Source organism: Cebus imitator, unplaced genomic scaffold (assembly GCF_001604975.1).
Source record: "Cebus imitator isolate Cc_AM_T3 unplaced genomic scaffold, Cebus_imitator-1.0 Scaffold145, whole genome shotgun sequence".
Taxonomy (NCBI): Eukaryota; Metazoa; Chordata; class Mammalia; order Primates; family Cebidae; genus Cebus; species Cebus imitator.
The window spans coordinates 5,744,161-5,765,717 of record NW_016107460.1 but is presented as its reverse complement, the minus strand read 5'-3'; the positions used below and the strand labels follow the sequence as shown (position 1 = coordinate 5,765,717).

Genomic DNA, 21,557 nt, shown 5'->3' with positions numbered 1-21,557 from the left:
GCCGGACTAAAGCATAAGCGACTATTCCTCTACCCGCGTCTCACAGGTGATAAATGGTGTATTCAGTGAAAGGCTGATCAGAGACTCAGAAGAATGCAACCTTCGGTCTCTTCTCCACCTGTGACCTGTAAGCCATCTCCTGGAACTGTCCTGCCTTTCTGGACTGAACCAAGGTACACTTGGCACGTGTTGATTGACAGCTCATGCCTCCCTAAAACGTACAAAACCAAGCTGCACCCCAACTTCCCTGAGCACTGTCGTCAGGATCTCCTAGGGCTGTGACACTGGCGTGTCCTTAGCCTTGGCAAAATAAACTTTCTACATTTCTTTGAGTCCTGTCTGAGATGCTTTTGGGTTCACAACCCCCACCCTCACCCCCACCCGCGAGGACAGCCGGCCGCCGGCCAGCCCCTCCGCGGCTCCACGCAGGTGAGACCCCTCTCCTCTACGGCACGCGCGGCGGCACTCTAGCAGCCAGGCGTCTTCTCTATGGGCTTTTCCGGCGTAGACCGGAAGTTGCGCTCTCTGCCCCGGAAGCACCCTGGTGGGTGGGTGCCTGCCAGCAGCGGAGGCGCCATGGCGGCGGCGGCGGTGTCCGAGTCGTGGCCAGAGCTGGAGCTGGCTGAGCGGGAGCGGCGGCGGGAGCTGCTGCTGACGGGGCCTGGGCTGGAGGAGCGAGTGCGGGCGGCGGGTGGGCAGCTGCCGCCGCGGCTCTTCACTCTGCCGCTGCTGCACTACCTGGAAGTGAGCGGCTGCGGGAGCCTGCGCGCGCCGGGGCCAGGCTTGGCCCAGGGCCTGCCTCAGCTGCACAGCCTCGTGCTCCGGCGCAACGCGCTGGGGCCCGGCCTGAGCCCCGAGCTTGGGCCGCTGCCTGCCCTTCGCGTGCTCGACCTGTCGGGCAACGCGCTGGAGGCGCTGCCGCCGGGCCATGGCCTGGGCCCAGCCGAGCCGCCGGGCCTCCCGCAGCTGCAGAGCCTCAACCTCAGCGGCAACCGGCTGCGCGAGCTGCCCGCTGACCTGGCGCGTTGCGCCCCGCGCCTGCAGAGCCTCAACCTCACAGGGAATTGCCTGGACTCCTTCCCCGCCGAGCTCTTTCGCCCCGGCGCGCTGCCCCTGCTCAGCGAACTGGCGGCTGCTGACAACTGCCTCCGAGAACTCAGCCCCGACATCGCCCACCTGGCCTCGCTCAAGGTCAGCTGGGGGCTGCCCGGGCGGGGCGGGATGGGGCCTTGGAGTAGCCCTGGAGAAGGAAGGAACCCCCCTCGGGGCCGAGCCCTTCCTAGTGACGCCCCGCAAGACGCTGGGCCCAGGGAATTCCTACAAGGCTGAAAGGAGCCAGCTGCGGGGGCATCACTCCTGGAAAGCAGTCCCTGCCTCCCAACTCCCCCTCCTCCTGGCCACACCAACATACTAGGTGGCCTCTGAACTCCCCCGAATTCTGTTAACTGGACTTTTACATGTGGCACGCTCTTTTGTGATTTTTAGCAAACGTGGTTTCTCCCTAGGTCAAGGGTAGAGAGACCTGTTTTTTTTTGTATCTAATACCTGTGAGGTGACTTGCGAGTGAGCCTTGTGGGGAATGGGGCACCCTGGATTTTGCATAATGCCACATGCTGTGATCTCGAATGTTATATATTTCACGTCATCCCAATAGCAGCTTTCCAAGGTAGGGTTGGTCATTCCTGTTTTACAGAAAGCCAAAGGGCCTGCCCAGAGTAAGCAGCGACGAACTTGGGTTTTTCTACAGACTGTATATTCTAGCGTCTGTTTACTAATTAGTCTTGCATTCCTAGGCCCCAGGATAATGCTTGGCCTATAACGGGGGCCTATTAAATCTGTTGCCTAAAAGATAAGAGGGAAGCCATATGGCAGAACTGCGACCTCAATCCAGCCAGATGCTCCCTGCGTCTTCTCTTTTGGTTTCATCCTTAAGGCAGACCTGCATTTCTTCCTCCATTTTTCATCTTTGAATTATGCAGACATTCACTTTAGCAGCTTACCTATTTGCTGTAGCAATTACTCAAGGCATTACAACTCATTTTTACAAGCAACGTATCTATATAAAGACAAACCCTGGCCCAGTGCGGTGACTCATGCCTGTAATTCCAGCACTTTGGGAAGCTGAGGTGGGTGGATGACTTGAGGTCAAGACCAGCCAGGCCAACGTAGTGAAACCCTGTCTCTGACCACTGGGTTCTTTTTGCCGCTGCCCAGATAGAGCTGATTTATCAAGGTGGGGATTGCAGGAAAGTTTTACGCATGTAGGGCCAGCTGAAGGGGAGACTGGAGTTTATTATTCAGTCAGCTTCCCCCAAAATTCAGAGGTTTCTCAAGGATAGTTGGGGGTACGGGCGGGTGACTAGGCACTGGGTGCTTGCTGCTGATTGGTTGGAGTGCAGTCATGGGGTGTGGGAAATGGTCCTCCTGCTCACTGAGTCACCTCTGGGTGGGGCCACAGGAGCTCTTTTTGATTTCATGTAGAGCCGCTGCTCAGACATTCCAAAACCTGAAAAGACATTTCAGAAGGCCAATCTTAGGTTCTACAGTAGAGATATGTTATCTGCAGGAATATCTTATGACCTCCAGAATAATGGTTGGTTGTCATTTATGTCTACGCCTTAGCAGAATTCAGGCTCCTCTGTCCTGGCTTGGTGGACTCTCATTAGCTTTACAAAGGCAGTTAAGTTTTAGGGAAGGGCTATTATTTAAACTGTAAATGTCTTCCAAAGTTAGCTAGACCAGGAATAATTAAAGGTAGTTTGAAGGGCAAGGTGTGGTGGCTCACGCCTGTAATCCCAGCACTTTGGGAAGCTGAGGCAGTGAGGCTGGCGGATCACCTGAGGTTGGGAGTTTGAGACTATCCTGACCAACATGGAGAAACCCTGTCTCAACTAAAAATACAAAATTAGCCGGACGTCGTCTGGAGACTGAGGCAGGAGAATCGCTCGAACTCGGGAGGTGGAGGTTGTGGTGAGCTGAGATTGTGCCATTGCACTCTAGCCTGGGCAATAAGAGCAAAATTCCGTCTCAAAAAAAAAGTAGTTTCAAGGCTAAAGATGGAGATTGGTTACATCAGATCTCTCACTACTGTAAATTTCTCACTGTTAGTTTTTGCAAAGATGGTTTCATTGGCACTCTCCTTGGTCCTTGGGGCGGTAGCATCCCTCTAGGATAAGGTGTGATGTTTGGTATAACGCCGTCTCCTCCCACCTTCCCACCTGACAGATACTTTTGGTTTTCCTGAATGTTGATGTCCTAGATGTGTATCTTCACATCATGCCTTGCATCATGTAAGTGTCCAGTCAGTTTCAGTATTTCTCTTCAAATTCATAGAAGTCTTTCCAGTATTCACGTTTTTAAGATGTGTTGCATACAACTCTCTGTAGCACCTGCCCAATAAAGAAGTTCTCTTTATGGTGCACAAAACGATGTCATTCAAGTCAGCGACTGTCTTGTTTTCTAAATGCCAAAAGAGGTGGCCAGCTTCCCTTTCCCCTGGGCCGTTCTGTTCATCAGTTTGAGGCTTCCAGTGGCTATCAGGAGGGTCATGCAAGCGCTATTGGAATCCCTTGTTGGACTCAGATGTCTTTTTGGGGGTCTTTCTGAGGAATGGCTACCAGAACTCTGCCCAGCAATGTAGCTACACACACTGGTGTTTTGCACACAAAGGCAAATGCATTTGATGTCCGTCCTAGTGCTGTGGGGAGACAGGGCAGTGTAGAAAACAAGAAAACGGAGCTCAGAAACAGAAGGCAGGCTGGGCGCAGTGGCTCATGCCTGGCATCCCAGCCCTTCAGGAGGCTAAGGTGGGCGGGTCACTTGAGCCTAGGAGTTTGAGACCAGCCTGGACAACATGATGAAAACCTGTGTCTACAAAAAATACAAAAATTAGCTGGTTGTGGTGGTGTGCACCTGTAGTCCCAGCTACTCAGGAGGCTGAGGTGGGGCAGTTGCTTGAACCCGGGAGGTTGAGGCTGCAGTGAGCTACGATCACACCACTGCATTCCAACCTGGGCGACAAAGAAAGGAGGGGGGGGTGTGGGGGGAAGGAAAGAAGAAAGAAACAGAAGCATGGGCTGCAGCTCTGCCTCTTTGAAGGCCCTGCTCCTTGGTAAGAAGACAGGAGGGTAACGCAGTACAGGAAGAGGGAGAGAGATGGGTAGGAGGTGCTGGTCATCGTGACTGCTTGACTCCAAAACCACGAGGCTTAAAGCAGCAGCGGCCCTGCCCTCTGGGCTGGCTCTGCGGGACAGTAGACAGTGCAGCTCTTGCTGTTGGTCGCTCGTGTGGCTGTGCTCAGCTGGCATGGGCTCAGGGCTGGGCTGCCAGGGGTGGGTGGCTTCTCTAAATGTCATCTCGGGACCTCTCCCTCCCCTTCTTCCGCAGGGCTCAGGGCTCCTCGGCACAAAGGCCGCAGCTGCCAGCCCTTCTTGAGGCTTCCACCCGCACTTGCCTCCTGCCTCTTTCCTGCGCTCCATGGTTAACTCAGTGCCAGCCCAGCTCTGGCTCACTGAGAGGACTGGCTCTTCAGGGGCCCCGGCCCCTGGAATAACAGCACAGACACTTCTGCCGTCCTTTCCCACAGAGGGGCGAGACTGCAGATGGAAGCAGCTGGACCTGATTCCTAGTGCCCATCCCCACACCCTTTCCCCAGGGAGCGCCTGCTGGACCTGCAGTGCAAAGGCCCTGATCCGCTTTCCTCCCAGCCACTGGGGATGAGGCCTCTGCTGTCCTTTGGCCTCGCCAGGAGCTCTGCCTACGTGGCAGCCTGGCTTCCCCAGCGTCCTGGCTTCAGAGCCACGAGGCTGGCTGAGACCCAAGAGCACCGGCTGGGCCTCCCTGGCCGCATCCCGCTGCCGTGGTCTGTGGGGTTCAGTTGCCGGCGCTGTGTTGAGCCGAGGATGGGGGCGTGTCACCCCTCTCCTGCCTGCATCGTCAGTGGCCATCACTCAGGCCTGTGGTGCTATCCATGTGGGAATGGCGGAGGGATGGATGGGACAGATGCTACCTGAACAGCTGAAGTGGGCAGGACAGTGCCTTGGTAAAGACGTCCTTTCAGGCCCTGGGCCACTCCCCTCCAGAGGTCAAGCTGCACAGGGGAGTTCAGCCTCAACGTGAGCCCTCCTGAAGCCAAGCGCTCTCCCCAGCTTCTGAGTGTCTCAGTGGCTGCCGCGGGGAGTGGGGCTCCCTGGGGCTGGCACTCCTTGTTGGGTTGGTTGATGTCAGCCCCTCCCCGCCATGAAGATAGGAAGGGTCCGTCCCCAGTCACAGGTCCCCTGCAAAAGCCATGGGCCTGGAAGGCAGCCAGTGCGTCAGGCCAGAGTCACACAGGCCTTACATTGCTGCCATCAGCTTGGCTACCATGGGGTTGTGTTCCTGCAGAAGAGTATCAGCTCTGGGGGACAGGTGACGGCAGTTCATCTCCCAGCCACCCCATGTCACCCGTCCTCCCCGAAGCCAGTGTGCGTCTCATCCTGCCCGCTTGCTCCGTCGCACAATTGAAAACTGACGTTACCCTCATCCCACCCTTTGTGTGTGAAACCTCTGGCTTCATTTCCTGCTGAGGCTGCCACTGGGTGCCCAGTGCTGGGCGGAGGGTCCAGCGTGTGACCTTGTCAGTGAGGCCTCACTTTCCTGACAAGGACTCCTCCACATCTGCGGCTTTGCACCTCACCCCAGATGGTGACTCTCTTGCCCTGCTTCTCGCTCTCCTTCCCCACCTTCCCTTCCTGTTGCCCTACTCCCTACAGCGCCTCCAGGCAGGTCCTCAGCTGCTCAGATGCCCTTTCTCTGGTGGTCTTTTCCTGGAAGGAAGACCCTTCTCCCAGTGCCCGCCGTCATCCTTTCGGGGATGTAGGGCTGAGGGCCCACAGGGTCGTGGGGTGAGCCTTATGCTGTGCTGAGACACAGGATCTGAGAAATAAAGAGACAGGACACAGAAGTACAAGGAAAATGCAGCTGGGCTCGGGGGGCCACGCCACCTATAAGCGGAGTCAGGCGAGGCCCCAAATGTCCAGAAGCGTGAGTATTTATTGTGTATAGGTTAGGGGGCAGGGCAGTGAGTGAAATCATCTTTAAGGACAGTGATAGGGTCGTGAGCAATAAAACATGGGATACACCCCCATTAGATCACCTAGGCCAGGAGGTGGACAGTGCACAGCAAGGGGCCCATTCCCATTAGGTCATCGAGGCAAGGGCCGTGTGCAATAAGGGGTCCACCCCCGTTAGGTCACCGAGGCATGGAGGTGGGCCGTGCGCGGTGAAGAGGGTGCAATGTGCGATGCTTCTATCTATGGGCAAATTTGCTTTAAGTCACACAGCAGTGACAGAGCTGTCAAGGTTACCGCCACCTTCTGGCAGCTTCCAATTGGTTCTATGGGAAGATGCTTTTCAAGCAGCACAGTAGCAAGAGCTGATAAAGTTCACAGTCACCAAAGTGGATTGCCGGTCCGAGGTCACCTTCCACAAGATCTGGAGCAAGGTCCTACAACTCCTTTATCAGGAGGAGTGGCTCTTGCCCCAAGCCTGCCATACAGCGGGTATCTTTACAATACTGAACGCTACTGCCTGGGCCATGGGTTCTTGTCCTGGTATAACTGTTTTCCCTTAAATCATGCCTAAAGAATATCTTACCACTCAGTTATTTCCATATGGAAATAACTGAGTGGTAAGATATTCTTTAGGCACTCATTTTACGAACTAACATAAGATTATATAGAGAGGACTGTATGTAGGGAAATAACTAAGTAGTAACACTATAAACTGAGATATTCTTCACTAATTGTGCCAGGATTCTGCTTGGCTCCCCTTCCTCGGTACCTATATAGGGGGTTACCCACAGGGGACTCCGGCAGGCTGCGGCGGAACCTGGCTGTCGCTGCTCCCCGCCTGCCTCCTCTGCTGCTCCTCCTGGGTCTTAAGGAGCTTGCTCTTTGTCAGCGGAGGCAGGCGCTGCTCTGTGTGTTTGCAGGCAGTAAGGAGGTGTCACTTCAGGGGGACCCTCAAGCTTTTTGACCAGATCCCGTCAGGGTGGCGCAGAAACCCACAGAGCAGAGCCGCAGACGCCCGCACCCCTGACCTTTCAACTCGAGAGCTTCCCTGGTCTCTGCCAGGCAGGCTGCACCCTGAGCTGGTGGCCCACGCTGGTTCTGATGCTGGAGCCAGGGCTCTGATGGTGGGGGGGGGGCCAGGAGCCCTAGAAGCCTGGGCTCATGGCCGTGCTGTTCCTGGTGCCACAGGCTGGCGACAGCATTGGTGATACCGCTCCTGGTACTTGGCGAGGCCACCTGGATTCCGGGGGGGGAATTGGCTCCTGTCCCATGTGGACCAGAAGGGAGGTCTGGGCTGGAGCCACCAATCCAACCAGTCCACCCCAGCCCAGCCCGGCATTGCCCATCCTGTCTTGCCTGGAGAAGCACACCATGGTGGCAGTTGTGTTGGAGCCGATGGAGCCGAGGCTCAGGTGTGCTCAGCAGCTGGGGTTGGTCTCAGTCCCAGCCTCATGTGCTTCCCCAGCAGGTGCCACTGCTGCTTAGACTGCCGCTTCTCCTAGAGGGCGCGCGATCCCTTTACACACGCTGTTCCTGCTTTACTGTTACGTTGTCCGCTTCTTCCCTGGGTCTCTGCTCTCCTTGTGGGAACTCATCCTCCTGTGCACCCTCCTGTGTCCGAGCCACGCCGCCCTTCCCGCCTCTGAGCAACCCCCCATTTCTGAGCCATTCCTGCCTTCCTGCCTCTGAGCACCTTGATTGCTTGAGCCGGCGGATTCCAGCAGGTTCCTTTTTCATTTCCTTCACAACCTGGGGCTTGAGAAACTCCATCACCCCTGCCCTCCATGCCAGGCGAAGCAGAAGATGTCCTCTGAGTAATCAGCCCCTCCCGTCTCTGTTCAGGGTCAGTCAAGTCCTGCCCCACCTGTCTCCTCCACACTCAGTGTGGCTAGGACTCACTGGCCACACCGACCAAGGGAGACTGCTGGCTTCCAGGGGGCCCGTGTGCTGTTGCCCCCTCTCTGGGGCAGAGCTGGCACTCAGGCTGCCGGAGACCCCTGAGGGTCAGGTTTCACATCCTGAGCAGGGTCCTCTAGCCCTCGAGGAGCCTGGAACAGATAGGCTTGCTCCCAGTGCCTGCCCCACCACCTGGCAAGGCTGCCCAGCCAGGAAGGAGGAGAGCTGAGGCGGCTGGGCCCCTTTTGCCTGAACCCGCAGCAGCAACCTCACATCGGGGAAGTGGCTGCCCTCGCATGCTCATTTCCTGCCCTGCCCAGACCCTGGGAAAGACATCCTAAGAGTGTGTCAGGTGCCACTGTGCCCCTTTCATCCTTTCAGTGAGGTCAGCTGCACATTTTGCCAAAGTCTAATTAGCTATGTTCACAAAAAGTGCCTTCCGGTGGGCCTTCCACCGGAAAGGGGCTTCCTGGGTATCTGTGGCACACAGTGGTGGCCCCAGTGCACTGTCCTGAGTCAGATGAAGGCTGAGAACCCATTGCCATTAAAGTCGGCTTTACCCTTTCCTTCCCGCGGCATGAACCGTGAGAGTGCCGTGTGTGCTATTGCTGGCAACTTTGTGCTTCGGTATGAGGAAGAAAAATGCTTTTAGAGATTTTGCTGTATTTTTTTTTTTTTAGCTCATTTAATTTTTTAAAAAACACCACTTTGGGGAACCTGCTTCTCACCTGAGCAGTCCTGGCGAGTTCCTGGCATGAGTTCACATTTCACAGCCAGACGTCCCTTGTCACTTTTCTGTCTCTAACCTGGTGATTGATCTGCTGTAGTTGTCACCAAAAGAGGGTGACATGTTTGAATCAGAAGCTTTTGCAGAGATCACTGTTAACATGGCTGATGCCTTTCCTTCAGAGAGGCTCCTTGGCTGATGCCTTTGAGGCGGGGGTGCAGAGCTGGGGAAGCAACTCAGAATAACTGTGGCTCCCCTGGCATGCGCCCCCACAGATAGGCTCGTGGTGGCCCTTGTGAGTGAGGAGTGCTGTCCCTGCCTCTGGCGCAGTGACCTTGGGCTCTGATGCATCCTTGTTTCTCTTTGCAGACGTTGGACCTCTCCAACAACCAACTGAGCGAGATCCCTGCAGAGCTCGCGGACTGCCCCAAGCTCAAGGAGATCAATTTCCGTGGGAACAAGCTGAGGGACAAGCGCCTGGAGAAGATGGTCAGCGGCTGCCAGACCAGGTCCATCCTGGAGTACCTGCGCGTCGGAGGCCGTGGTGGCGGAAAGGGCAAGGGCCGCACCGAGGGCTCGGAGAAGGAGGAGAGCCGGAGGAAGAGGAGGGAGAGGAAGCAGAGGCGGGAGGGCGGCGACGGGGAGGACCAGGACGTGGGAGACGCCGGCCGGCTGCTGCTCAGGGTCCTGCACGTCTCCGAGAACCCCACGCCTCTGACAGTCAGAGTGAGCCCCGAGGTCCGGGACGTGCGGCCCTACATTGTGGGTGCCGTGGTGCGAGGCATGGACCTGCAGCCGGGGAATGCGCTCAAGCGCTTCCTCACCATGCAGGTGGGTGCCGTGGGGTCCTCAGGTGACGGGGACAGGGGTGTGGGACACCGCAAGCTGGGACACATCCTGGAGCAAGCGTGTCCAAAGGAGCAGCAGCGGAGTATGGGGCCTAGCCAGGTGTCTGTGTGCTTCGGTTTCCTCAGCTCCTAAGTGGGAATTGAGCAGGTTCTGGCCCAGGTGTTGCTGAGGAAGGGGTGAGGCCTCAGTGCCCTCTGGGAGGTGGTGTCCCCAGCATGGAGATGGCCTCTTCACAGATGCCTGCGGCCTGGCCTGGTTGGGCCTGCCCACTGGCCCTAGCCCTCACTCCTCCACGTGGAGCGTTAATGGTTTATCCTAATTTTTTTTTTAAGGAGTCGCACTGTCTCCCAGGCTGGATGGAGTGTATCGGCGCAATCTAAGCTCACTACAGCCTCCGCCCTCCGGGTTCAGCGATTCTCCTGCCTCAGCCTCCCGAGTAGCTGGGATTACAGGTGTCTGCCATCACATCTGGTTAATTTTTTTTGTATTTTTAATAGGGTTTCACCACGTTGGCTAGGTTGGTCTTGAACTCCTGACCAAGTGATCCACCTGCCTCAGCTTCCCAAAGTGCTGAGATTACGGGTGTGAACAACCTTGCCTGGCCTGTCCTAATTTTTGGATAGCTTCATTGCAGTTAAAAATTAGGGTTCCATCCAGGCACGATGGCTCATGCCTGTAATCCCAGCACTTTGGGAGGCTGAGGCGGGTGGATCGCCTGAGGTCAGGAGTTCAAGACCAGGCTGGCCAACATGTTGAAACCCATTTCTACTAAAAATACAAAAATTAGCAGGCATGGTGGCAGGTGCCTGTAATCCCAACTACTGGGGAGACCGAGGCAGGAGAATTGCTTGAACCTGGGAGGCGGAGGTTGCAGTGAGTTGAGATTGTGCCACTGCACTCCAGCCTGGGTGACAAGAGCAAGATTCCATCTCAAAGAAAAAGAAAAAGAAAATCAGGGTTCCTTGATGTTCTGATATTTTAGTGAGCTTTCTGACTTCTAAAGTGAGTCATACATTTTGTTGCATGTAAGATAGTATTAAAGTTGTCAACTCTTGCCAGCACATTCTTCTGTGAATTTTTAGGTTTTGGCAAAACTAACTTCCCAGTTTGTTGTTTTTCTGTGATATCGGACCAACTTTTAAAATAAAAACCACACCTGTGCCTCGGGGAAAGTCCCACGCACCCCGTAGAGGCAGAGACAGCATGTGGCAGCCCGAGAGTGACTGTTGTGGGGGTCTTTCTGCCCGCAGTTGAGGAAGGAAGCGAACAGGCACCTCAGCCAGGGCTTTAGAACCTGAAGCTCGGCTTTTATTTACATTTTAGTTCAAAATGGGTTCTTTGAAATCTCCAATATGGTGTCTAGAATAAGAGAAGGAAGAAGGTCTGCTGTTTGACAGGTTAAGATAGTTTTCCCGATGGTGATTCCAGAGAGTGGGTGCCTGGGTGGCTGGGCGGAGAAGAGTCGGAGGGGAGCCCCGTCTCGGAAAGAGGCGTGGTGGGCTTGTGAAGACCGAGGACTGGGAGGGTTTCCCGGTGCCCAGCCTGCCCGGCTTGGGGTGAAGCGTGGATACCTTGCTGGGCTTTGGGGTGCGGGGGGCCTCACTCACCGCTGCTCCTGTGTTACAGACCAAGCTCCATGAAGATCTCTGTGAGAAGAGGACGGCCGCCACCGTTGCCACCCACGAGCTCCGAGCCGTCCGAGGGCCCCTGCTGTACTGCGCCCGGCCCCCGCAGGACCTCAAGGTGCCGCCGCCCCCTTTGCCAGGCCTGCTCCAGGGCCTCCTTGGTGTCCTTGAAAGGCGCTGTGATGGTGCTGGAGCCCGAGCAGCTTCTTTAGTGTAGAACCACAAACACGGCCTGCCCTTGCAGACAGAAATCATGAAACGGCTGTGTTTGCGGTGACTCTCGAGGTGGTGCCCAGCTGTGAGAGGACTCGGCAGAGGAGCGGTTGTGGGAAAGTAATTTCCTTCACTTGCTCACTAGCCTTTCATCAGAAATGTTGGTCTCTATTCTGATTGTAAAACCCTCTGCGCGGGGTTGGCAGTAGTGGGAGTTGCTGTGTCGTCGTGCCGTCCCTGGGCTATTTTGTGCAGTGCACGAGGTCCCGGCCGCTCAGCCTTTCTCTCCTCTGTTGGCCTTCTGAGGATGGCAGACCTCTGCAGACACAGCCGTGCATGAGCTGGGGTTAAGGCTAAGGCCCGCCTCGGCAGGATCGGTGGGTTTGGGCGTCAGGTCTCCCTGGGACGCGGCAGATGGAGACCGCCTGTAGCTCCCTGCCTGTTGTAGAGATGAAGGGCAGGAGTCAGGAGGGCTTGTGGAGGCTTAGGGCCATAATCGACAGGATGAACGAGTTCTTTGGCTGAACTCTCCACACCCTAGTGGAGTTTGTTGGTTTCTGCCTGATAGATCGTCCCCTTGGGGCGGAAAGAAGCAAAGGCCAAGGACCTGGTGCGGCAGCTGCAGCTGGAGGCCGAGGAGCAGCGGAAGCAGAAGAAGCGGCAGACGGTGTCAGGCCTGCACAGGTGGGCAGCGTGCTGCGGGAGGTGGGGCCGGCCGGGCATCACAGCGTGTGGCCTCCGCTGGTTAGTCTGTGCTCCTCAGGAACCACCCAATGCTCCCAGAACCTGAAGCTTCTTACGGGGTAAAAAGAAAAAAAGAAAATCTCTTTCCAAAGGAAACGTCGTTAAAGCATTCTCATCTAGATGGCCCCAATGTGAGGGGAAGTGGAGGCATCTGCGGACGGAGGGGAAGGTGTTAGGAGCTGAGGGATTGGCCATTCCACAGGAGGCGGGTGGCGCTCGCATGGGACAGGACAGCATATAAAGCAGCCGTCAGGAAAGGGGCGTAAATGCCAGCCCAGCCCCCAGGCTGGAGCGAGGTGGCTAATCGTAGGCGCAGTCCCACTGCTGATGAGCACTGGAGCTTTCTGTCCTGCTGTGTTTCTGGCCTTGGCTGGCTCACTTCTTCTGGGGCAGCCTGGTGGTCCTCTGCCCCCAGGAGCTCCTCATAGTGATGACAGGCTCGCTGTAGGCACTCCATTGGTTCCGCACACAGCCAACCCCTCGGCCCCTGCAACCCTCCTGTCAGCCTGCTGAGTGGCTGGGCCCCCAGGCACATGCCACCACACCCTGCAAAGTGTGTCTTTTATAGTTAGGCCTGTCATTTGTCTTTCTTTCCACACAGATATCTTCACTTGCTGGATGGAAATGAAAATTATCCGTGTCTTGTGGATGCAGACGGTGATGTGATTTCCTTTCCACCAATAACCAACAGTGAGAAGACAAAGGTAGGCTGGCGTGGATATGAGCATGGTGTGTCTTGTGGGCTATGCCCTGCAGCATCAACACAAGTGCCTGCTCCATCATCAAGTCTCATTGGTGCAGAAGAAAACACAGCCCAGAGGGGACGAAGGGCCCTGGCTTCTCAGAGCTGCAGCTCACTGTTCACGCTGGGCGCTGCGTGGTGGGTGGGATGCTGCAAACTGCGGTCCTCATCTCTGTAGGAAAGGCGCGGGCGGTGTGTCTGGAAACATCTGCTTGATTGATTGATCCAGACAAGTCTTGCTTTGTTGCCGAAATCGGCATGCAGTGGCGAGATCATAGCTCACTGCAGCCTCAAACTGTTGGGCTCAAGCAGTTCTCCCACATCTGCCTCCTGAGTAGGGACCACAGGCGCGTGCTGCCACAGCCGGCTAAATTTTGTATTATTTTTGTAGAGACGGGATCTCACTGTTACCCAGGCTGGTCTTGAACTCCCGAGCTCAGGCGACCCTCCCCCATCAACCTCACAAAGTGCCGGGTTTACAGGTGTGAGCCACTGTGCCTGGCCACACAGTTTTGTAGACTTTTCTTGAGAACAAATGTTGAGTTGCTGATGTCTACATTTGATAAGGGTTCTTTTCTGAAATCCTTTCTTTTAAGGTGAAGAAAACGACTTCTGATTTGTTTTTGGAAGTAACAAGTGCCGGCAGCCTGCAGATCTGCAGGGATGTCATGGATGCCCTCGTCCTGGTGAGTGCGTGCAGGCCCCGCTGAGAAGCGCTTTCTGGCGGGGCGGCGCACTGCTCGTTGCCTGCCCATCCTGGCTGCCTTTCTTGCTTACTGCATTGGCTGACGGCAGCGCGTCTTCCCTGGGTCACCTCTCATCCTCAGGTTAAAAAGGCACTTTTCATTTGCAGAAAATGGCAGAAATGAACAAGTACACTTTCGAAAATAAAGAGGAAGGATCACTCTCAGACACCGAAGCTGATGTAGCCGCTGGACAACTTTCAGATCCCAGCATGAGTCCCAGTGCCGCGAAGGACGGGCCCTCCCCGCTGGTGGTGGAGCAGGTCCGCGTGCTGGACCTGGAGGGGAGCCTGAAGGTGGTGTACCCGTCCAAGGCCGACCTGGCCACCGCCCCTCCCCACGTGACTGTCGTGCGCTGACGCCAGGGCCCCCTGTCCAGGCTGTCCGCGTTCATTCGGGCTGTTTTATGGAGGTTTCTATGTGGCAATGCTGAATTATCCGTTATATTTTCACCTCAGCATTTTTAAAGATGTATGTATTCGTTGTACTGTTTTCCCAGATGATTCTGTCGTAAAGTGATGCTACATTGTTGTTACAAGACCGACCTGATTTTACAGTTTTTTACGGAATTATTCAAATGTCAGAATTGACTGTTGGGAATGTTCTGAATCACGTAGATACGTGGCAGGTGACTCTGAGAGAAAAGACACTGTACAGTCCTGCGCCACATGACAGCATTTGGGTCAGGGATGGGCACCTCCATGACGGGCCCACGATGTCCTCATGGAGTGTGTTTGGAAATGTGGTGTGTGGTTCTCGACGTTGGCCTTGTAGACCACGTAGGGGGAGTGACTGATGTTCAGTCATGCTGCCCGGACACTTGGCTCTCCATATGAAAAACACATATAAATCCAACTACATGCACCATCGAGGCTGGTGTAAGTCTGATCGCACACGTTGCTTGTGTCACTAAGTGACGCGTGATTGTAACTGGAGCCTGGAAAACTTGTGAAGCTGACCGCTGTGTGTTGCCTCGAACAGCACAGTCACTGGCTGTGACGCAGCGCCTGTTAAACCCTGTCGTGCCAGTGTGCAGCTTGGGATGTGCAAGGACGCTGGGTTTTCCAGCTTGCGGTGATCACAATCTATGGGAAAAGTGTTAATGTGACCTTAGAATTGGCAGAACTTCTCTTAATAATGCTGTTGGATTGCTTTGTGGGACAGACAGTAGCAGTAACTGGACCGCTTAGGTGTTTGAGCCAGAAATCCTCGTTTACGCACCAGATGGTTGGGTCCTGGGTGCATTCTCTTGTAAATGTTTCTGTTGTGAATGTCCAGGTCAGACCCCCACGTCCATGTGTCTTCATGTGTGTCCAGGCACATGTGCGTGCACACTGCTCCCGGGAGTCAGTGCGCTTAGGTCACGTAGACCCAGCCAGCCACCGCGATCTTTCACGGACCCTACTGCCTTACAGTCTGACTGCCATGTGAGAAGCGGCCTCGTCAGCTTTACTGAATGACACCGTTTTTCTGTTCAGTGTCTCAGTTTCTGTGTCTGTAGAAATGACTGGCAGTTTGGGGGAGGATCTGCAAGAGCCCCACAACCCCTTTCATCAGAAGCACAGAGGCCCAGGGACCTGTGTGCTGGGCAGACAGCTGAGTGGCTCTTCAGAGCTTGCAGGACACAGGCCAGGTGGCCGTGAGACCCAGATCCACTTGTCGGGTCACTGCCAGGCCTTCCTGTCTGGCCCACTGTGGGAGGGAGGGGGTTCCAGACAGGCTGGGGGGGACGAGGCCCACACTCAGTGCCAACTGGACATGTCGGACGGCCCCTTGCCTTGTGTTCCCCCAAAACCTACTTTCCTGCTACTCTGGACAGTCAAGGCAGATGCCACAGTTGGGTTAGACCTGCACTACTGGAAGTCCGAGGCGGCTCAGGGCTTCCCCAGGCCGGGACTCTGCTGGCTCTCTGGGCTGGGGGCCCCAGACAGTGGCTCTGAGAGGTGATTTTGGGCTGCTCTGCAGAGGCTGTCCTTTCTCTGCGTGGCCCAGCCCAGGAGGGAGAGATGCTGGAGCTGCCATCTTGGCTCCCAGGGACTTGGTGGCCACACTGTAGCACATCTGTCACCGGGTGTATGTGGACGAGGCTGCCATGTGCTGTGCCCTTTCCTGATGCGGCTAGTGATGCGTGAGGTACTGGAAATGTATTTAACTTGCAGGGGAGGTCTCTTTGGTGTTTGCTTCACCCCACCCACCACTCGCTAATAAAAAGCACTGAATAAAAACCAGCTCTACTCCTGGCCCAGCAGATCCTTGCCCACTGACATTGCCAGAGCGTGTTGATCCAAGTGTCACAAAGTTCTCCAGCACAATGTGGCTTCCACACGGGGAGGCTGAGGGCGTGCTGTCCCCGCCCAGATCCTGCCAGCAGGGAGCACAAGGCACCTGCGGCTATCACAGGGAAGCCAGTGCCCTTGATCAGGGGTCCTGGGAACCGGCCCCACCTTGCTGGTCTCCTGCCTGGAGCACAAGGTGGCCCAGAGGTCTCAGGCTGCCCGGACCTCCCAGGTGCACACTCAGCAGGGTCCAGGCCCCAGACGCACCCCCAGCAGATCCTCCTGTTCATGAGTCTCAGGGAGGCAGGGTCCTGTCTTACCCTCTCCCCAACTTTCCAAAGCTGTAAGGACACTGCCCAGCTCAGCCCAGGTCCATGACCCTGGGGGTCCTGGGGCCAGAGCTGCCGTCTTCACCATGGTCACTCAGGGGACGAGTGGTACACCTGAGAGGTGGCTGTGTGTAACTTGAGTGCCTGTCCAATGAGTGCCCATGGGTGTTTGCCTGCAGCCTCCCCTGCTGGGGCAGGCACGGCTGCTGGCGGAGCCCCTGGCTGAAGATGCTGGGCCCCTGCCAGGGCGGGCCCAGACGCAGCCAGCCAGATCTGCCTGTTCCATCTGCTGCCGGCCCGACAGGTGAGGAGAGCATTTGTGGGGTGCATGGGCATCACTGGTGTGCGGGACCACCAGCAGAAGCACTAGGGCCACTTGCCCTCCTTTGCTGCAAACTGGGGCAACCCTCATCCCCATCCTGTTCCCTCACCTGGCTCCTGGGCTATACCAGTTCTTGGAGAGGCCCAACCCCAGACCCCAGATCGGAGTGCTGCCTTCTGGAGCCCATGCAGCCAAACTGCCTCTGCCACTCCCCCACAGTAGCCCCAGGGCGGTGTTGTCTTGCATATCCAGGCTCCAGGGAGGGCACCAGCTGGCGGCTCCCCTGCCTTCTCGGGAGAGGGGAGAGGCCGGTCAGAGGGAGGGATCTCTTTTTTGGAGACTCCTGCTGAGATGCAGGCTGTCGTGGCTGGGGCAGGCAGCACCCCACCCCTCAGCAGTCTCCCAGAAAAGCAGCATTGCTTCAGACCCCAACCCAGGACAGGCCCTTGGGCTTCTCTCGGGTCTGGAGCCAGGCGCCTTGGGGCAGTGTACAGTCTGCCATGCAGCTCCACCTGCAGACCTCGAGGGGACCTGCTCACCCCAAAGATGGATGCTGTGGAGTCTGCCTCCCACCAAGACTGGCCCAGCCCCTCCCATTTACCTGACTTGATGCATTTGGTGGGTCCTGGCCTGGGGCAGGCACAGCCTCACCCTTCTGATAACCTCATCTGGCCCTGTGGCCTCCCTTCTCTGTACTTGTGAGGACAGTGGCTGCCTGTGTTTCCCACCCCCAGCCCTGGGGTGAGGACTCCTTTCCTAAGGGGAGGTTTCTGGCAAGGGTCTTTGGGGTCTTTTGTGGTAGGCGAGGGCTAGGTCCGGAGGCCAGGACAGGGTGGAGAATGGGACTGAAATCCTTGGGGCACAGCTGAGGTCCAGCCACATCGTGGCCCCCAGGCCTGCCCAGTGTCCTTGTCAGAAGGCTCTGTTGGGAGGAGTGCATTCCCAGAGCCACATGGGAGCGGCCTGCCGAGGGGAGGACAAGCCCTTCCCAAAGCCTTTCTGGATGTCACGCCTGCCCAGGCAACTATGGCAAAGGCTGGCACCCACCGTTTATTTAAGACACTTACTGCCCCGTGCACAGGCTCTTGACCCACAAGGAGCACTTGGAGCAGTCAGGCCCGTCCCTGGGGAGGGAGGGTAGACCTGGGTTCTCCCTGGCAACCGCCGGCCCCAAGAGGAAGAACTGTGCCCACTTTACTAAGGAAGATATGGTGCATCTGGGACAGGGGCCAGGGCCTGCTTCCTGCTCTGCATAGGAAACCTGGGGCTGGGTCTTAGTCCCCTAGGGAAGGGCAGGGGACACACAGCCCTTCTTGGAGCCAGCCTTACAAAACCAGGAGTCAGGCCTAGAAAAGCTGGGGGCCTGCCCAGGGCACACAGCTCTGCACAGGGCCCCCTCGGAGGGAAGCAGTGGGAGGGTCCTCCCCGGGGGACTGCCAGAGAGGTGGGCAGTTTGCCTATCAAAGAAACCCTTCATCCTGACCTTGACAAGGAAGGGGCTGGGCCCTGGGCCAGGGGAGGCTGTGGCTGGGGGCTCTGGGCTGCAGGTTGTGGCCTGGGTATGTCCCGCAGCTCCTGCTGAGGCTGGGCCCAGGTCTCCCAGCTGCGTGTGCCCAGCTGTTTGTAGATTCTTTGAAGGACCGTGTGCCAGGTGTGTGTGTGCCCTCGTGTGAGGCCTGTGACAGCTGCGCACCTGGTGTCTTCATGGGTCTGGATGCCAGTGCGTGTGCCCTGTGTACTGTGTGTGCCACGGGGTCCATGTATACGGGGTGTCCGCAGGCCTGTGGTCTCACACGTGTGCCGCCAGCCCCCAGCCTGCTTGCGGGGCAGCATTTATTTGCACTTGTGCACGTAGTAGCCGGTGAGGTAGCCCAGGATAAAGATGATCCAGAAGAGGGCCACACCGCCCAGCACCTTCATGGCGATGCCCAGCTTGCCCGAGCACAGCTTCTGGGAGATCCTGGGGTGAGAACCAACCGGAGTTGAGCCCCAGGCCGGGGCCACGTGAGGGGCCCCCTAAGTGGACTGTGGCCATTGGGCCGGGTCACGGGGAGAGGTCTGGGCACTCAGGAGGCCACCCGCCCCACCCACAGCCAACCAGAGGGAAGCCCCAGGGCTGTGGTCTGCTGAGCTGCTGGGCTCCCAGCTGGGACAGGTTGGAGGGTGACGGGGCTGGCGGCAGGGGTTAGGGCAGGTGGCTCCGGAAGGAGGGACCGACCTGCTGGGGCGGCAGGCTACCCTCAGGCCCCTCACCTGCGGCAGCATGAGGCCTCTTCTGTGCTGGACACGGCCCCCAGGCTGACTCCATCCCGGCTGCCGTCCTCCCACCTGCTGTAGTGGACGTGGCTCTCCTGCGGCTGCATGCTGCCAGGTTGCAGCAGAGGGGCGGGGCCTTCACGGTGGGGAGACTGAGGCAGGCTGTGAGTTCACTGTAAAGCACAGCCGATGGAGGGTGCAGCCAAGACCTGCTCTGGGGCTGCTGCTGGTGGAGGGGGGCTGCCACTAGGGGATGGGGCTTGGGGGAGCTGCAGCTGGGGGAGGGGCTGCCTGGGGTTAGGTGGGGGGGGCTGCTGCTGGGGGAGGAGCTGTCTGGGGTTAGACGGGGGCGGGGGGGGCACTAAGGGTCGGGGGCTGGCTCCCTTACTGGCTCTGTCACCTGACTTAACAGGTGACTTAGATGCAGAGTGGTTGAGTCACTTGCCCGGGGTCATGCCGGGAGGATGGGACCAAACAGGAATTCCAACCCAGGGAGGCCGAAAGGCGGCCAAGCTCTGACCTCAGGAATGTGGGAGGCCAGAGTTTCCTTCCAGTGAGCTCCAGGGGCCTCTCTTCCCGGGTGCTTTTATCAGGGAGGCTGCACAGCCTGCCGCCCTCAAGAGACGAGGACACTGTGGCCCAGCCCAGGCTGTAGCCCCTGATAATTGTTCCCCTCCGTAACCCTGCCTGATAAGGCCCCTGCTGACCTCTGGAAAGCCTGGCCAGGGGCGTGGGGGTGGGGCAGGCGGCAGGCCGGAGGCGGCGGCTGGTACAGCTAGTCTGGCCCCTGTCTGGGAAGGATACGTGGCTCACCCCAGACAGTGGCAGCAGCTGTGTCCTTGGCCTGTGTGGGTTGCAGCTCCTCCAGCACCCACACCTCTGGGAGGGCCGGGGTTTGGGGGATGCACGGGCCTGGGGTGGGTTCAAGGCCTTGGGGAGGCCCTACAGAGAGGATGGTCATGGGTCTCGGCGGCTGCCCAGAGTGGGAGGGGCCCAGCCCCAGCACCAGCTCCCTGCTGGGCTCCAGCTCCTGCAGGCCAGGGACTCATGTTTGCATCTCGGCACTCAGCTCGGTGCCTGGCAGCCCAGGTGTCCAGAGAGGCAAGGAGACCGCGGGGACTGAGCAGGAACTCTGAGCACCAGTGCAGCTGCCCGGCAGGCCTGTGCCAGCCCCAGCTCTGAGCACCTCCTTCACCCTCTGGCCTCTGTTAGGACCTCCTGTTTACCTAAGGGGGCGCAGGGGTGGAGGGGGCACCAGAAGTTGAGAACCCACCCAGGCTGTGGGATTTGGGGTTAGCTCTCTGGTCTGTTGGGCCCCCAGTGTCCCCTCTGGGCATCTGGCCCCCAGGAGTGGGGTCCTCAGGCAGGCAGCGGCAGGCCCCTCACTTCTAGGGGCTGAGGCTATGCTGGGCCCCTGCCATCAGGGAAGGCTGACCCTCCTCCCAGGTCATTGGCACAGAGGCCTAAAGGCACAGCAGCCACTCCCCTGCAAGAAACCAGCACAGAAACTCAAGCCCCGGGCATTTCTGAGACTCCCGGCATTTCCTTGTCTGCCCTTCCACAAAGCCCATCGAGGCAGAGGGAGCCGTGTCAAAGCCATAAAGTGTGCCTTCGGTGGGAGCCCTGGCTACTGAATCTACTGGAGTTAGTTTGCTCTCCCGGAGCCTGTGGAGCCGTCAGCTCCCTGCCCAAGGTTCACACCCTCTGGCCTGGTGAGCAGAATCCCAGTCTAGTCCCAGCAGCAATGTACCAGACCCAGGTGACAGCCACGACCGGCGTAAGACAAGCTTAATATGACCACCCCTGTGTTCCCAAGTCACCCAGCTGTGGGCCAAAAGCCAGGGTGCAGCAAGGGATGTGAGAGCCTTTGCTTCTGTGAAAGAAGTGCAGCCTGGATGTGATGGCTGGAGCTGCAGCAGCAGCCTTGCAACCCAACATCCAGGCTGCATTAGTCCTGGGAGTGCTGAGTCTCCAAGTCCACAGCAGCAGCCCACCACCGGCCTCTCGGTGGGAGGCGTCAAGCCCAGCGTGTTCAGGCCTGGGATCGTGGGTTCCTGTCTTGCTGACTGACATAGAATGTGCATTTCCAAGTCACCCGGGTGGGCAAAGCCACCAGGGGCGGCCCTAGAGGCTGGCCTCCCTCACTCACTCAGTAAGCATCTGTTCACACTTCCCTGACAGTCACAGATGTGGCGGCAGGAACCCATCAGGTCCTTCCTGCACTCATAAACCTCCCAGGGGTTTGTGAGTGCAGGAAGGTCCTAGGCACACAGCGGTCCCCGCACACACCTCTTCACCCCACAGCGCCTCAGGACCCCACACTTACCCGAGAACCTTGCCTGAGGACTGGGGCCTCAGGGAGTGGTCAGGGCCTGGCCAGCTGCCCGCACCTTCCAGCGAGGCAGGTCGTGGGCTGAGGTGCAGCAGATGCCTCGAGCCTAAAAAAATAAGAAAGGTAACCGGAGGAGCGGCCTTGCTAGGGGCCGGGAAGGGAAAGTAGCCGGGGTCGGGGGTCCCCAACGGCCACGAAGAGCCAGGCATGCAGTTCCGGGTCTGGCCCCGCTCTGCGGGTTGGGCCGGGGTGGGGGGTCAGTCCAGGGCACGCCAACAGCCCCCGCCAATTCTCAGCCGCGCCCAGGCCCAGCTCCCCACTGCGGCCGCACCGGGAAGCTGCAGCTCGGACCCCGCGCGCCTCACCTGAGTCTCCGTGTATCCCGGCTCCGCAGGGGTCGGGACTGGGCAAGGGGCAAGGGCTGGGGCGGGGCCACGCGGGGAAGGGCTGGAG

General features: G+C 57.8%; 2 protein-coding genes across 3 annotated transcripts; one reads left to right on the top strand and one right to left on the bottom strand.

The window, feature by feature from the left end:
* The first annotated feature begins 536 nt into the window (after positions 1–536).
* On the top strand, positions 537–15,817 carry LRRC47 (leucine rich repeat containing 47). Its single transcript, XM_017542692.2, has 7 exons — positions 537–1,191; positions 9,043–9,504; positions 11,149–11,265; positions 11,929–12,044; positions 12,706–12,808; positions 13,443–13,532; positions 13,700–15,817. Exons 1-7 carry the CDS (start codon positions 577–579, stop codon positions 13,946–13,948), a joined length of 1,752 nt encoding a protein of 583 aa, XP_017398181.1. The 5' UTR covers positions 537–576; the 3' UTR covers positions 13,949–15,817.
* Positions 15,818–17,547: 1,730 nt separating this feature from the next.
* SMIM1 (small integral membrane protein 1 (Vel blood group)) lies at positions 17,548–21,543 on the bottom strand. 2 transcript variants are annotated; one of them, XM_017542693.2, is made up of 4 exons: positions 21,470–21,543; positions 21,099–21,210; positions 18,770–18,945; positions 17,548–18,476 (listed from the first exon to the last, which is right to left on the bottom strand). In XM_017542693.2, exons 3-4 carry the CDS (start codon positions 18,877–18,879, stop codon positions 18,350–18,352), a joined length of 237 nt encoding a protein of 78 aa, XP_017398182.1. In that variant the 5' UTR covers positions 18,880–18,945; positions 21,099–21,210; positions 21,470–21,543; the 3' UTR covers positions 17,548–18,349. The 2 variants fall into 2 exon arrangements, with proteins under 2 accessions (XP_017398182.1, XP_037599466.1); XM_037743538.1 differs by lacking the exons at positions 21,099–21,210; positions 21,470–21,543 and adding an exon at positions 19,480–19,770.
* Between the last annotated feature and the right edge of the window lie 14 nt (positions 21,544–21,557).